The sequence below is a fragment of the Arachis ipaensis genome, chromosome B1, assembly GCF_059453495.1.
Source record: "Arachis ipaensis isolate K30076 ecotype BB chromosome B1, ASM5945349v1, whole genome shotgun sequence".
Lineage (NCBI taxonomy): Eukaryota > Viridiplantae > Streptophyta > Magnoliopsida > Fabales > Fabaceae > Arachis > Arachis ipaensis.
This window is the reverse complement of record NC_142436.1, coordinates 148,899,368-148,915,783: the sequence shown is the minus strand read 5'-3', so window position 1 is coordinate 148,915,783 and position 16,416 is coordinate 148,899,368. Positions and strand designations below refer to the sequence as shown.

Below are 16,416 nucleotides of genomic sequence, written 5' to 3'. Positions count from 1 at the left end.
ACAAGATAAATTTGTAATCTAGTTCATTAGCCTAAATTTAGTCTGTTAGCTTTTTCTTTCAAATATTAAATATGATTTGTCGTTGAGCTTGATCTTGTGTGAAGCATATTAAAAAACTTAATATTTTTTAAAAATAATTAAAAATTTATTTTTTTATATAAAAATTGCCTATATATAATATACTAAATTTTAAAGTTTACTATGATATTTAAACTTTTAAAATATTTAAAAAATACTGAAAATAATTTATAATAAAATATAAGAAATTTAAAAAATTTAATATTTTTTAATTATAAAAAACTATTTATATATTTATAATATTTTAATAAATTCAAACAAGTTTATATATTAATTAAATTAAACTAATTTGTGAAACTATTAAACTTTAGCTATTAACAAATTTAAATTTTAAAATATCAATTTTGTGATAGAGAATGAGCAATGTTACGTGACCATCAAAATTTATTATTTTTTGTCATTATTTGATCAGCAATAATTTACACTCATATATTTATATTTGTTAGTACATAAAAAACATATAATTTGCAGTTATATTTATTAAAATTTGTACACATAAATTAATATAATTTACACTCACATTCTTCAGAGTTTACACACATAATTTTTTGTCAATACTTGATAGTAATAATTTGCACTTATATATATATATATTTATACACAAAAAACATATAATTTATATTTATATTTATCAAAATTTACACACATAAATTAATATAATTTATACTTATATTTTTTAAAATTTACATATATAAATAATAATTTATTAGACCAAAATTATTAAAAATTAATGGCCCCGAAAATTTCTCATAAATCATATATATCAGACTAAACTGAATATAAATCAGGTTGTAGACTCTTAATAGTCCTTTGGCCTATTTCTACCTTTAGTTTATCGTCTTTGACAGCTGTTTGGGCTACTTAGGTCTCAAAATAATAATAGATGTATTTAGAAAGAGTCCATAGAACCAGATACTTTATTTAATTTGTACGATTAGTTGTTTAATTTGTTTACAATTTTACATTAAGAAATTAGATTGTGTCAACAAATCCTGCCATACCCTATTATAGGATACCAAATCTCCTCCGATCCAAAATTAACATATGATTACATTATGATAAAGAATTCCACAGAAACATCTAAAGTGTTTTTTTCCCCTAAAAAATTATCATCCTACGTACGTTTTCCTGATTAAAATAATATCATGTATCTGAATAAAAATTTCTGACTACTCTATACTTCCAATTGGTGATGTATCATTGGTGACCATATACAGCATTCTGATCATTCATCATTTGGAAGATAGTTTTACAAGATTAAAAAATAATTATTATTAAAAAAGCCTCATCAACCGGTCTATATATCAACGGAAAAGTTAGAAAGAAAAAAAAATTATCTTATTTAATATTTATTAATTTTAAAAACAAATAAATATTAAATAAAATAAATTTTAATAATTTTTAATTAATTTTTTTTGTTATCAAATCTTTTTGATATATCAAATGTTAATTTCATGCTTTAATTGTGAATAATCGTGTCAATTTGGTGACATTTATTCGTGCATGGTAGTTGAGTATATATTTCCTACTGCATTAACAATAATCATGAGCTTCATCGTGTTCATCAACGGTACAGTTACGAACTTAGGTTAATTTTGACTAATATAGGCATTTTCGGAAAGATGAAAACTTAAGTGGACTCGACTTCACGTAAAGTTGATAACTGAATTTTTAATTTTTCAAAAATTGTATTTTTCCAAAAACTATATTCTACTTGGTAAAAACGAAATAACGTAGGAAGCCCTAATATAGAGAGAGAATTATACATACCACAAATCCCCCTCTTGTGTGAATAGTGTACATGATATATACAATAATTACTATTCTTTTGCCAAAGGAGAACTAATGGGAAAGTGACACAGAGAAAGTGGATGGGGACCCTTTCTAGTTTCTATGATATATGCCATCCATCACATACAATTACAAGTATATATTCTTTATAATCATTGTACATTAAATTAGATAGGGATGCAGACTATTTATTACGGTTGGTTTACATACATTACGCACGCTATACATAAATGTTTATTTTGTATTAATTTGATATTATTTTTATTTTATTAATATTTGCAAATTTAAATTAAAAATAATGATAGATAGGCTCTATAATATTGACATAAAAAAAACAATTAGATGTATAATGCCAGCTAGCATATAGAAATAATGAAGTTGGTAATTAGTTTTGAGTGTGAGAGTGTATGTGGTAGCCCCATGTTCACGTGAAACACTCTATACTCATTTGTTTTCTTCTTCTCATTCCATTCCTACTTATACTTACACACTCTCACTCTCTTCTACCACCAACTCAACGTAACCAATTCATTAAGCTCCAATGGAGTCTTCTAGATCTTCACCCTCTAAGATCTATGCTTCCTTCTTCATTTGCATTCTCTTCATCTCTTCCCTCACTCCCACCCTCGCATGTGGCTACTGTGGTAATAATCCCCCCAAGAAGCACAACCCTAACAAGAAGCCCAAGACACCCGTCATTGTCAAACCACCCGGCGGCATTCTTCCTCCCGGTATTCTTCCTCCCGGTATTGTTCCACCAATAGTCAACCCACCGGTCATCGTTCCTCCGGTCACCGTTCCGCCCGTCACAGTTCCTCCGGTGACCGTTCCTGGAGTGACAAACCCACCGAGCACAGGAGGAGGAGGGAAGAAGCAGCCGTGCCCGTCGCCGAAGACGCCGGCGCAGGCAACGTGTCCGATAGACACGCTGAAGCTGGGGGCGTGCGTGGATCTGCTGGGAGGGTTGGTGCACGTTGGAGTGGGAGACCCGGCGGTGAACCAGTGCTGCCCGGTGCTTCAAGGGCTGGTGGAGCTTGAAGCGGCGGCGTGCCTCTGCACGACGCTGAAGGTGAAGCTTCTGAATCTGAACATATACGTGCCTCTCGCTCTTCAGCTTCTTGTTGCATGCGGCAAGACTCCTCCTCCTGGTTACACCTGCTCCTTGTAATTCCAGTAAGTAACCATTCTTCTATAAACCCTACTTCTCTTTTAACCCATTTTGGTGAAAATTCATGTGAAGTTCATCAATCCTATCAATTCGTTTAGGGATTTTTATAATTCTCTGTGAAATTAATTGCACCTGAGTTTTCACTATTTTTTACAAACAATTCCATACCTAATTAGTTAGAATCTAGGTTAGCTAATATAAACTTCTGCTAATCGTTGGCCAAGATTATCTAAATCACATGCACGTGACTTTAATTTATATAATTTTATTTTGACTAATAATAACCACCATCTTTTTGTTTTCTTTGAACCTTCTTACTATATCTTCTCTTAGTCTCATGATAGTTTAGTATTGTTTGTGTAGATATCACCTGAAGGAATGGTTTCATAGTCATTCCTTTCAGGTGGATACTCCAATGAAAATTTTATAAAATTAAATTTTAATATATTATAAAAATATTATTTTTATTTAAAATATAACCAAATCTTAATTTGAGTAGCTCCTTTACTTTAATTAATTCCATCACTGTTTCTTTTTTAGTTTTAATCATTCTCAACGAGAAGTTTTTATACAGAAAATTTGACCGTGTATTATGACCTTATCATTGTCTGTTTGTTGTTCTGCTTTTTCTCTTCTTTTATTTCCTCCCAATTTCCCAAAGAAGATAGTGACTTGTGCATTTCACTATGTATGCTTGTAAACTATTATTTTTATTGATATCATGATCGTAATCATAGAATAGGACAGGCTTAATTATTATATTATGCCCTGAGATTAGGGAGTAAATAAAAAAGATTAGATTATTAGAAACTAGGTCATTAGGAAGTTTAGTTCAGAGACAATTACATTGTTACTTTCCTACCTACCAACCAAATAGCTAGCAATTATTGGATGGAATTTACAATATTCCATAACTTACTGTTTTCCATTTTCCTTTTTCAATTACACTGTTTCTATGATATGAAAATTGCCTGTCACACTGAGCAGATATACCTTGGAATTATTGATGTGTCATTTTATTTCTATTAAATTATTTCCTATCATACAATAAACTATATTATTTATATCCTTCTGATTCTGCCCGTGAACTTTAACCTTTGTCTCATTCTATGTCACGGCATATATGCCATTAATTTTCAGGTCAATGGAGATCATATTTGGGGCATGGCATGTATGTATGGTTGAAATTGACATGAGATGATTATGATGATGATGATGTCGCCCACGCACTCTAGAGATTATTGGAATGGTTGTTGTTGTTGCTATTGTTGTTTCATGTTTGGTTATTATTTGTTAAAATAACCATTTGTTTTTATATTGAGATTACTGTTGCATCTATGTTTAATCCTTAGCTAGCTACTAGGCGAGTAAATTAAAGTGGCACTATTAGCATAAAAGGTGATGCTATGTGACATTTTAATTAAGATATTTATTTACATGATGGTTTGTGCTTTGTCCAATTTCATTATTGTAACACTACTTGGTTTAATTTCAATTGGGGATAATTAATCAATATATATATATGTGTGTAGCTTCCTCCGTACTTGTACTTGATCAAACACAATTTGAAGTGTTGAACTGTTTACCAGAAAAGGATATGTAAATCTTATGAGTCGTGACTTACTTGTCATAATTCAGCGGGTAAATTTAGGACGTGAAATTTGATAGGATGTACCCTTCCACCTAGAAAAGCGAGAGTACAACATCCCTGGTTTTGGTTTTCAATGTGCTGGGTTGTTTCCACCTTTATCTATAGCCTATAGCCTATAGGTGCATGCTATAGTGAAAGAGGAAAAAAAAATGATAGAAGAGATAAAAATTTATTTTTATAAATTTTAAATATTTATTTAGAAATATAATTTCATTTTTATTAATTTTTTAAAATAAATGTATAGATTTTTTTTATTTTCTTTCTACAATTTTTTTATCATAGAATTATATTTGTCTATGAGAGTGAAGTGTTGCACTGTTACGTTTAATTTTGTACTAGTTTCACGAAACAGTAGGCCTGGGAATTAAAACAGAAGACTAATGCATATAGTAAAATTTTTAAGTATATTGATGTTTCAATAATTTTTTATTGTTAATTTTAATTATAAAAAATATATATAATATAAATAATTAATATCAACCGTTAAAGATTACTAAAACACCCATATACTGTATACTTAAAAACTTTCCATACCTTTAATTCCCCATCATTTGATTGTTTTTCACTTCTTTATGGTTCTGAAACTTCCCCTTTTTTTTTCATTTTACATGTACTCCTTAGCTTAAGCCTAAACCACAAGTAAATTTTATTTAATAAACAAAAATTTAATCATTAAATCAATTATTTATATAAAATATATAAAAAAATAAAATAACACATCTTTATACGTAAATATATAATGTCTAATTCAATAACTGATTTTTCTTTTTTATTTATACATGTCATTTCTGTTATTCGGAATTATATATGTTAGGGGTGTGCATGGCCCGGTCCGGTCCGAAGACCAGCCCAGTCCCAAATACTTTAGGGGTTATTTTGGTGTGATTTTATCAGGTCTAGAGTCGGGTAAGGGTCTCAAAAATAGACTCGGTCATTATTTTGGGTCGGGTCCGGGCCATGACTCGTGTCACCCGAAATCGGCCCGGTGACCCGGTCATCATACATAATTAATATTTTGTGTTATTAGTGATAGATGATGGATATTCTTATGTGGAATTTAAGTATTGTAGACCTTAATATTTTGTGTTATTAGTTATTATAAGACTATAAGTTAATGTTTTATGTTTAAAATGCATAAGATTTTAGACTAATGCATAATATTGTGTTATTTATATTGATTTAAATATTTGTTGTTATTAGACAATATTAGTATTGATTATGGTTATGCTTTAATTTTAGAGAATAGTTGGTTCTTGTTATATTTTTCTAAGTGAATTTTACCATGTCAAATAATAGTTGGAGTCTTAGAAATTTGGATATTTTCACATGCTAGCTTATAAGAAGGTATCAAGGTAATGTAATATTAACGGCTCAGTTTTCACCCGATTTTTACTCGGTATAATCGTGACCCAAAAATGTATAGGTTTCATCAGGTTAAGGGCCAGGTTCGGATCTAATAAATAGGCCCGATATATATTTTGGATCGAGTCTAAGTCACATCAAACCCGATTTCACCCGACCATGCACACCCCTAATATATGTTGTCTACATGCGTATGAATAAATAGTACTATAGTACTGTGTAAGGATTCGTATCACAATCAATTAACTGTATGCATGTAAGATCCCTATCCCCTCCTTCTCTTTCACGGAGATCCCTGTAACTCCATTATTAGGAGATGTTCTTGTTTTGATTTAGTTACACACTATATATTGTAAGTAGTAGTTAATTAATTAAAACAGTTAAAATTCGTTAATTACGCTATAAAATGAACAAGCTAGATTAGTTATCGGTTATTAATATAATAATATTGTGTTGATATATGCACCAACTTGTTGTCTAAAGTAGTAATAGAAAAGATTATCACTTAATGGGTACAAAAGTTATCCTTTATCACAGGTAATAGTAGGCCACGTTGGAAAGCAAAATCTTAGCCCCACCATAATTGGAATTTTCTATCGTAGCGTAACTCTAAAGTCTCGTAATAATGAAGAGGGATTCTAACACTTAATTTCGGACAAATCCAAACCATTTTTTATCTAATAATAGTTAATTCCTAATGATAGATTATTAATTACTAGAGCACAAAAGTTAGCACTACATTTTGTTGATCATGTTATTATGAATATCAAAATTAAAATAGCGATGGCGATAGCGATAGTGAGGGGGGTATCAAGTGCTCAACGTAACAGCATGAATTTTGTCCACTCATAGGCATACGAATTGTCTGATTGTCTCAAATAAACACTAACTTGCATTGGAGATAGATTAAAAAGTCAACAGACATAAGCAGATCTTGTGCAGATCTCTACATTATGTTGTTTTGGGTTTGTTGTTTCCTCTGGCTCATAGTTAGAGGGAAGGGTTTGGAACTTCACCTTAGATATGGAGCAGCTTTGATTCCTGTGACCCCATTGTATAGTGAGAAACCCGTGAACTCGATGTATGAGGGAAAAAAAGGAAAAAAGGATGGAGGCCTATAAAGCATTGATATTGATTGATCGTGATTCCTGAAGCTCATCACTGCAACCCTTGCCGGCCCCGTCCCAAGACACATACCAATCCCTACGTCAAACTAATTTCGTCTCCACTCATTCTTTTGTAATATCAAACAAATTAATTCCTTTTAATTATAAAAGCCAAGTTTATCTCGAGGTTAGTTTAGTTGGTTAGATTCAGTTTCAGACTTTTACTTTTCTGTTATGTTTAACCGTTGCAGCGGTGATTATTCTCTCCCTCTCCAAGTTTATATACTCAGAATGAGTGATGAAAGCTTATACGAAAGTTATAAACTTTATAGGTTGATAATATAATGGGATATGTAAAGTAAGAATCAGGTTTATCGTTTGCTTCGTGATGTGCTCAATCACAAGAGCGACGAATCTATCACATTAGATTTATTTTCTGACAGAAGAAGCAAGCGGGGCCTCTCTGATGGTTTTCTTTAGGGAAAAAAATGAAAATTTGCGTCACGTACCGTACACAAGGTTCAATAAATAGTGAGAAACTGAAGTAACGAAGTTGATAGAATCCATAGTGAGAGTTAGAATTAGAAAGATCTGCCCCTCGAATTAAAAATGGAATTTCGAAATAATTATCACCTTTTCAGTTTTTCTCAACATAAGTACATGACCCCTATTCTTGAATATCAACTAAATTAGCCTCTAAAACACAACCCGAATCAGATCTACACCTCAAGTTTTAAAGGTGGGAAACTGGCACTAATCAAAACACAGCCACCACCCTACAACTGAACCCTAAATTTGAAAATTTTAAGGAAAAGGAACTCAAAAAGAGGGAAGAAAAAATTATTCTGAGTTGAACTTTATATATTTTACAAATGCTATGGAAGGATTAACCTACCTGCTACCTAACGCTGACAAATGGGCAAGGCACAATGATAAACCCAAGCATACAACACTCAAGAAGATTTATTCAATTTTATTCCACTAGGAAGGAACCTAATGCGGCTACATCGTTTTAATCTGGCTAGGGCTTCCTGTGGCTTACCAAGCAAGAGATCCACATAAACTGCAGTGAGTGTGGCTTCTGGGGAGTTTGGGAGTATGGATAATGCCTGTGTAACCAACAAACTGGCTTTCTCAAATTCACCCTGCATTGCAGCCATTGCTGCAAAGTTTGCATAAATGGATGCCCGCGCTTCCTCTGGCTTGAGGAAAACAATACTTTGTGTCTGCTCAGAAGACAAATTCTTCGCTGCTGTGGACCCTCCATTTAAATCTTCAATTTCAACCGTCCTCTCCACTCGCCATTTCTCAGAGTCCTCTTGACTGAAAGGTAATTCAACATTGTTTCCCCCAGACAAATAAAATGACAAGTGTTCGGCAGCTTCCTTTGGTCTATTCAGCAAACAGAGAGCCTCAGCTGCATAAACATGCCCAAGAAAGACATAAATTCTGGAACATTCTGGTAGTTCTAGGAGAGATTTTGCAACTGCCAGTGCCTTCACTGGGTTGTCCAATTCCAGCTCCACATACGCCAGATTAGCAAGAACAGCTTGCTTAACCAGTTGATGTTCTCTTCTACAAACTTCTTCATAATAGGAAAGGGAGTTCTGCACGAGTTCCTGACCAGCTCCTCCCTTTTGTTCTTTTGTGTCCCCATTTGAATTAACCTGACCTAAACCTACTGCTACTGAAAACGCCTTTGCATCGATGCCATGTAAATTCTTAAGATTTGAATTCTTTGAAGACAACACTTCACTTGTATCAGTTTCCTCCACAGAAGAATTCGATGGCAAATCAGACTTCACGAAATTTGTAATACTGGAGTCCAGCAAGTACAGAGCATTCAAGAGGCACTGCCGAGCAAGAGTCATTGATAACTTCAGCCGTCCATCATCACTAGGACAATCGTCCCTTTCAGATGAACCCATATCTCCGCCAACTGGAAAGTGGTCTCCCAAAACAAGTTGCCTCCATTTTCCCGTCCCTACAACACAAACTCCAACTTCCAACTTCTCTGAAGAAACCCGACTTGATCCAATTAGGCCTTTTTCTAAAGCCATCAGACAGCATTCTGAGATCCGGAGCCACAAGAGAGGCTGTTTGTAAAACACCAAACTTGCCTTTTGGAAACAGCGAGCAGCAAGTAGTGGCTTCCCGCTGACCAAGTACTGCACACCGCAATTGTAAATGATAAGAAGAGAATTATCCTGGGAAAAAGTGGCTAGCTTTGAGGGTTGGTCCTTCCGCAGGGATGAACAATTATTTAATGCCTTTGAAAAGAATAATGAGGACGTCTGATATTTGCCAAGCTGATGATATATGCACCCAATATTGTTGTTGAAAATGCTAGAAAATGCTGGGTCTGTCCGATTACTTGATGCCATCAATAGCTTTATTGCTTTGCGGTGGTTACCACGAGCATATTCAAGTTGAGATTTCAAAAGAAGAGCCATGGATGAATCTCTTCCACGTGCAATGTTCATTGCTAGCTTGACTTCACGTTTTGCTAGCTTCAAGTTCCTAGTCAGCAGCAGAAACCGAACCTTGTAAAGTTGCAACTTAAGCTTTAAATCAATAGTAGAAAACCTATCAGCCAAAGCCTTTGAAAGATCATTTGAAGTTGGACCCATCGGCCTTGATAAATTTGGTCCACCCATATCCAACATCATGGCTTCATAATCAAGTGTATCTTCAGATAGAGCTCTGGATAGATGATTTTCAGAGACATTAGCACCTGACCCCAAATCTGAACTGGATGCATCAGCAGCAGGTGCATTAATGGCAACAGGTGTAGACTTTGTCATTGTATTTGCAGATTGCTGCTGTGCAGAGTTCCCATTGTCACCTTGACTCATGGTGCTAACACCAAATGCCTTTTCCAGATAAGTCAACACGTCCTAAGCAAATGAAGCCCAGTTCAGAACAGCGCACATGTACAAATATAGAAGCTTAAACGGGAGGGATGGGGAGAAAACACACATTTGACTAACAAACTAGGATAACGAGTGGCTGATACTAGGAGAGTCCATGGATATGCACAACAAGAGTTTTACAGCATAATTTATCAGATAATATAACATAAATCAGGCGAGTTCTATCTATATATCTTAACCATTCACTTCAACCACATTAACAAGTATATCAGACTACAGTTTAAATTTCCTGCACCTGCCCAAACTCTCACAAATTGGAAGGGTTTATGGGTGGAAGCTAGGATAAGATAATCCAAATCCTAACAAATAAGTATATCATATAATCATTATAGTATTGGAAACCTGCAGTCAGTAAGTGCATTTCTCTATCTGACAGTTAAAAAGTACACTCAAAGAAGATAAGATTCAGCCATTCCCAACAAAGAACACCTCTACAAATAAAAGTAATTAAATAGACTAAGTTGGCAAATCATCATCCAAGAAACTCAGCTACCATGACCAACATTAGCTTGGAAAGAACAATGACTTATCACAGTGGAAAAGAGCTCATTGTTCCACTAATCAAAGAAAAAGTCAGATTAAAAACTAATTGCAAATTATGTAAAAAGAAACCATATTTATGTATTCATCAAAGAAATAACTGGCCACACACTACTTAAAAGGGGGAGGGGGGGATACATAATGCATAAATGAAAATTCAAAACCCATCATCGGGTCAACATCAATGCATTAAGTAACAAAACTTCCAAAAATCAAAAGGTAAACCAGCTAGTGAAATTATCACAGAACTTACAGCTGATTTTGATGCATCATGGCAAGCAAGGCTAGCATCAAGCAGCAGAAGGCAAATATGTAGAGCTGTTGTCTGCTTAAGGCAAGAGAACAAGAAACAGAGTAAAACAAAGGAACACATCAATCTACCTTCTGAAAACCAAGTAACATTAAATAATACGTGATATATGATGTACCTCATCTATGGGTTCAATATTTTGAAATAGGGGTTCCAAAACTGATAATGTCTTTGCATAGTCATGGAGATGGAACCAGATCATGGCCTAGAGAGATTTAAGGAACAAAACCACATCAAACATCAACAAAGATATTAAATCATAAGTATATGTCCGTCAACAAAACAAGTGTCAAGTGAGAGAAATAAATCAAAATGACACAAGGAGCAAAAGAGCATACAATATTTAGCATTGCCACAGAAGAGTCGAATTCATCTGCATACATCGTATTGGTGCTATTTGCACCTGAAAACTGATGTGATTTGGATCCCAAAACAACTTTATTTCCAACATTGTTAACTGATTCCCCTTGTTCTCCAGAAGCCAGGGCAAGCTCGTCACTTTTTCTCTGAATCAAGCCCAACAGAGAAAAGGGAAAAAAAAAAAAGGTATAAGAACAGAAATCATAAATAAGTACATACCAAAGCTTCAAGCTGCAACTCAAATTATCATAAACAGCATGTCTAAATGAGAAAAACCTATTCAACCATTCTCCACCATCTTTTCATAACTTTCAACCTTATCACACAGGTCACACTTCATATATAATTTTCTCCTTTGTAAATATCATGAATAAGTAAGTAAAAGCACCAAGAGAAGGAAACCAAGTTGCGGGGCGGAAGTGGGAATCAACATATGAATTATATTATACTATGTCCTACTGGTATCGAAATCATATTGACATTCTGATTCCAATCAAAGAATTCAAATTCACAGATCAAAAATCATGAGAACCTTTCTATAAAATTTGGTCTCCTGACATTTTAAGCATTCATTCAGTAACTGAAACCAAGAGCCTATTTAGCAATTAGTGTTTACAAAAGTCAATTAACGACCTAAGTCTATCTGCATTTTAATCCTGCCATTGGTTCTCTATCAGTGTCAATGGCATTCAATTTCCAATTTTCTAATAATGAAGGCAAGAAATGGTTTCCCTCGAATATAAAGCACAAAAAAAAATTAATAATAAAAGATGCAAAACTTCCATTTTGCAGAAATTTAAGAGAGAGATAGAGAGATGAATTTTAGATTAGCATACCTTGATGCCATTAAGTACTTCAAGCAACTTTTTGGGGTCTGAACATCCATCACGGAAGAATTCCGTGATTGCAATATTATGAAGTACCTGAAATATTAGGATTCAAAATCTTGAAGATTAGGATTTGTACTAAAATTGTCTTACACAACAAATACCCAACAACCAACATAAAGACGCAAAGATTGGTGGGCGAACACAAAGCTTGCAAGGATTTGCCCACTTGACATATCAAGGATTTGCGAACACAAAGCTTGCAAGGTTTGAACATGGATGATGACAAATTTTATCATAATACAAACATTACCATAAAATCAAGCACTTTAATTTGTAAACTTGTATGGGAGGCTTGATATGCACTATGCGGACAGCACCATTAAATTCATGCTTTCTAGAAAACTACAAAAGAAAGAAGAAAAATAAAGATGATTTTATTTCTACCACAAAGGCACTTCTGCAGAATAACTTACTCCAGTGTTATTATTCATGTAAATTAATCATAGTTCATACATTATACCCAATCCATTAGGTGAATGCATAAAGGAATAAGTGATATATATATATTCAGAGAGAAAACATATCTAGTTTCATGAAACTGCAAAGAACAAAACTGGGATATTGGCGGAAACATGGGATACTGAAGAACACATACTTGTACAGATGATAAGGTTTGCAACTATTTTACAATCTCAACAGTTCAGAAAAATAAAACTGTCAGAGTGATCAAGGCCTTAACCAATGGCTTACACAAGATTCTGTGATTAATGTGTAAGTTTATTTAAGTATCATTGATCAATCTACTCTACAAAATTGACCTAGAGTTGTACATGCGACAAGTAATCTCTTTTCCACTGTTAAACAGGTCGCACTCTATGCTAGAGCAAAACCGAAACTAAAAAAAGCAAAAGAATCGGAATGAAAAAGATCATACATGTACAGAAAATGATCCCATAATTCCTCTTCCAGCAAAATCATTCATTAAAATTCAATGTTCCATATAGGATTCAGAGCACATGTTTCCCACTTTCCTCTGAAAATATAAGAACCTTCACCAGTTGATTCACCCTGTGTTCAATGTTCTTACTTATTAGTGGTTCCTTACATCACATAAGGCAGCATTTTGCCATGCATCCATCCAAAGCAGCTCAATGCAACTTATCCAGTCTACTCAGACACTGGCTACCTCATCTAACCCACAAATACCAGTTCAAACCATCTGCATTCAAATTTACAGCCAAATAAGCTTCATCCCGAGAGCTTACTGTCTATACTTCACTTAAGGCACCCATAGAATTTCATATAAACCAGTTCAACCAAATCACACTCACATTTCCATCCACATAAGGCAAGACTCACTATTATCTACCACTCACTGAGGGTACCAAAACCGCGATTCACCTCTCCACGGAAACAAAAATCTAAGCAACAAATCAATCAGCTGAAGCATCGCAATTACAATCAAATCCAGAACACAGATAGCAACAAGAACAAGAATCGAGCATCGATAAAATAAATAAACGCCTAGAAGCACCAAGAATTTGTCACATAGAATGGTAACACGGAAGTGATAAAATCGAGAACACTTCAGCGGCATCAGCATCGATAATACATAGGAAATGGACAAAAAAAGGAAAGAGGAGTGATTCACTCTACCTTGGGATCGTCTTGCTTCTTCTGCAAGAGCTGGTTCAAGACGTCGACGCACTCAGCGAACTTGCCAGACTGAAAATGCAAGGCAGCATCCTTGGCGAGGGCGACGGCGACAGTGAAGACGGCATCGTCGGCATCTGTGACGGAGGAGGCGTCACGGTTGGCGGCGGTGGAGGACGGCGAAGTGGACGAATCTCGAGCCTCCATGGTGAGATCGAGGAATTGAAGAGCGAATCGAATGGTGACAGTGAGGGTTTTGGGGGAGGAGAGAGAAGAAAAGCCCTAAAATTGAGTGAGGAGAAGTGAATGAATCTGAGTCACATTCAGAAAAAACCGATGTGAGATGCGAAGGCTGAGAGAGAGAAGAGAGAGAACAGAGAAGGAAAAAACCCTCGGTGGTGCTGCCTTCTTAGTTGCTTGGATTGGATGTGGAGACACAGAAGAGGAGGAGAGAGTAAGATGAAATGAAAACCTATCCGCCGAATCGGGGCAGATTCAGATAGAAAGAAAAAGACTCAAGAAAGAGAACGGGGCAAAAAATAAAAACATTTTTCCTCCTTTTGCTTCTTTTTTCATCATTATTAATTCTTCTCATCATTTAAACTTTTTCTTTTTACGTGATTTTTATGTAATTTTAAACACATTGAAAGCGTAAATAATTAATTATCATAAGGGAAAGTAATATCACTACCTTCAATTTTATATTGTAATTTTTTCTTATGTAATTTAAAATTGCTCTCTTTTCTCGTTATTTTGTTTTTTTATAGTAAGAATATTTATATTACATGTAATTTGAAAATAATATATAATAGATGGGCTATATTTTGAATTAGAAGTGATGATATTACTCTCAAATCTCAATCATAAGTTACTTAATTATGTTTTTAAAAAATATTGGGTAATTTGAATATAATATATAATACATAAACAATATTTTTGTAATTAAAAAGTGATAACATTGCTCTCAAATTGTTGAATTATATATTTTGAAAAATATTAGGAAAATAAAAATGCTTATAATTAAGTCTCTAACAAAGTTACAAAAAAACTACTGATTTTTTTTCCAACTTCTTTTATGTTTCGTTTTAGGGAAATTATTCTAAAAAACCGTTAGAAAGATTTAATTATTAAAAAGAACCGTTAATTCTAAAACACACTCATTAATGTTTTCAACTAGGGATGGTAAAAATCCCCGGCCCGAATATTCGCGGAAATTTACCCACCGGAGAGCAGGTTTGGGAGACATTTTTTCCCTGTGGGGGGCGGGTACGGGTACCCGTATAATAAATGGGGCGGGGGCAGGGGAGAGGCCCCCGTCCCGTGGGTATCCGTTTATTACCCGTGATTGTAAAATTACAAAAATAACCCTCATATATATATATAACTTTGATGAAACCCTAACCCCTCAAACCATTATCCCTGCGCCGCTCTCTCACTCTCTCACATGAGCCTCTCTCACTCTCTCACACTCTCACTCTCACTCAATCTCTGCGTTCTCACTCTCAGTCTCTCACCTTCTTCTGTCACTACCGCCGCTCACTTTCCTCCGTCGCTGCCATCGCTCACCTTCTTCCATCGCTGTCACCGCTCACTCTTCTTCTCACTGCTTTGCTCACTGCTTGCTGCAAGCTTCACCGCCGCCTCCACCTCTGCTTTGCAACAAAGCCTCAGATCTGCGACGTTGATGACAAGCTTCCTCCAACAACGCTTTTGCTCCACGACGCCGATGACACCTCTCCCACCACGACTCTGCATCGCCTCTGCTCAGCGAAGATGATGATGACTATGCTTTGTCTCCGTGGTCGGCCACCTTGCAATAAGTTGGATGTTTTTGTTAATTGATTAAACTGGTTTTAACATTTGTTTTGATTTTTAATTGTTGAAATTGATATGAAATTGGGACATCTATTTATGTGAATTGGGTTTAGATTTAGGATTTTGATTATATTAATGTGAAATTGGGTTTATGTTTAGGTTCTGGATTTTGTTAATTGATAAATTTAAATAAGAGTTAGATTCTATTACTATAAAATTGGAATTAAAGTTTGGATTTTTAGTTTTTTATTGCAAAATTGAATCATAATTATGAGATTTTTGTGAAATTGTTGTTGTTTACTGGATTTTTTTTTCTTTTTAAATTTTTTTCTTATTTGTTTCTTCAATTCCTCCAAATCCCGCGGATATCCTAATATCCGGCGGGGACGGGGTCCCCGTTACCCGTCACGGAGATGGGGCGGGGACGGGAAGGGTTTCTGGAGGTGGGGGGCAGGGGGCGGGCCCCGCCCCATGGAGACCCGTTGTCATCCCTATTTTCAACCTTTTCTCTCCCCTCTTCTTTTATTCCTCTTCTTTTACTCCTCTATTGCATTGTTTGTTTCTTTCTTCTACATTAATTTGTATTAGCACTACGTGTATATATATTTTTTTAAGTCTTAACATAATTTATGTGAAATTAAATTCTATAAAATCAATTTATAAATTATGTGAAAAAAATTCAAAAATTTCTTAGAACTAAAATAGAAAATTTTATAAATATAATATATAAGTTATGAAAAAATATAAATTTATATGCAGTTATTTTTATATGAATTTAATAGTTGATAATTATTATATATCTTGACAATTGATATGTTT

At 34.4% G+C, this 16,416-nt stretch overlaps 2 protein-coding genes across 2 annotated transcripts; one reads left to right on the top strand and one right to left on the bottom strand.

The window, feature by feature from the left end:
* The first annotated feature begins 2,249 nt into the window (after positions 1–2,249).
* On the top strand, positions 2,250–4,580 carry LOC107640384 (Bifunctional inhibitor/lipid-transfer protein/seed storage 2S albumin superfamily protein). The gene is made up of 2 exons (XM_016343910.3): positions 2,250–3,042; positions 4,178–4,580. The coding sequence occupies exon 1, from the start codon at positions 2,411–2,413 to the stop codon at positions 3,035–3,037; it is 627 nt and encodes a 208-aa protein (XP_016199396.3). The 5' UTR covers positions 2,250–2,410; the 3' UTR covers positions 3,038–3,042; positions 4,178–4,580.
* A 3,179-nt stretch (positions 4,581–7,759) lies between these two features.
* On the bottom strand, positions 7,760–14,355 carry LOC107640373 (Tetratricopeptide repeat (TPR)-like superfamily protein). The gene is made up of 6 exons (XM_016343901.3): positions 13,786–14,355; positions 12,136–12,222; positions 11,278–11,445; positions 11,058–11,144; positions 10,883–10,954; positions 7,760–10,053 (listed from the first exon to the last, which is right to left on the bottom strand). The coding sequence occupies exons 1-6, from the start codon at positions 13,987–13,989 to the stop codon at positions 8,110–8,112; spliced, it is 2,562 nt and encodes an 853-aa protein (XP_016199387.1). The 5' UTR covers positions 13,990–14,355; the 3' UTR covers positions 7,760–8,109.
* Positions 14,356–16,416: the final 2,061 nt, after the last annotated feature.

Bases quoted from the DNA above. Each gene is read 5' to 3' on its own strand.
- LOC107640373 (XM_016343901.3), bottom strand. From the start codon at position 13,989: ATGGAGGCTCGAGATTCGTCCACTTCGCCGTCCTCCACCGCCGCCAAC. The intron at 12,223-13,785 runs GTAGAGTGAATC...CTAATATTTCAG, and splicing joins AGAAGCAAGACGATCCCAAG to GTACTTCATAATATTGCAAT. The intron at 10,054-10,882 runs GTAAGTTCTGTG...TCATTTGCTTAG, and splicing joins ATGATGCATCAAAATCAGCT to GACGTGTTGACTTATCTGGA.
- LOC107640384 (XM_016343910.3), top strand. From the start codon at position 2,411: ATGGAGTCTTCTAGATCTTCACCCTCTAAGATCTATGCTTCCTTCTTC.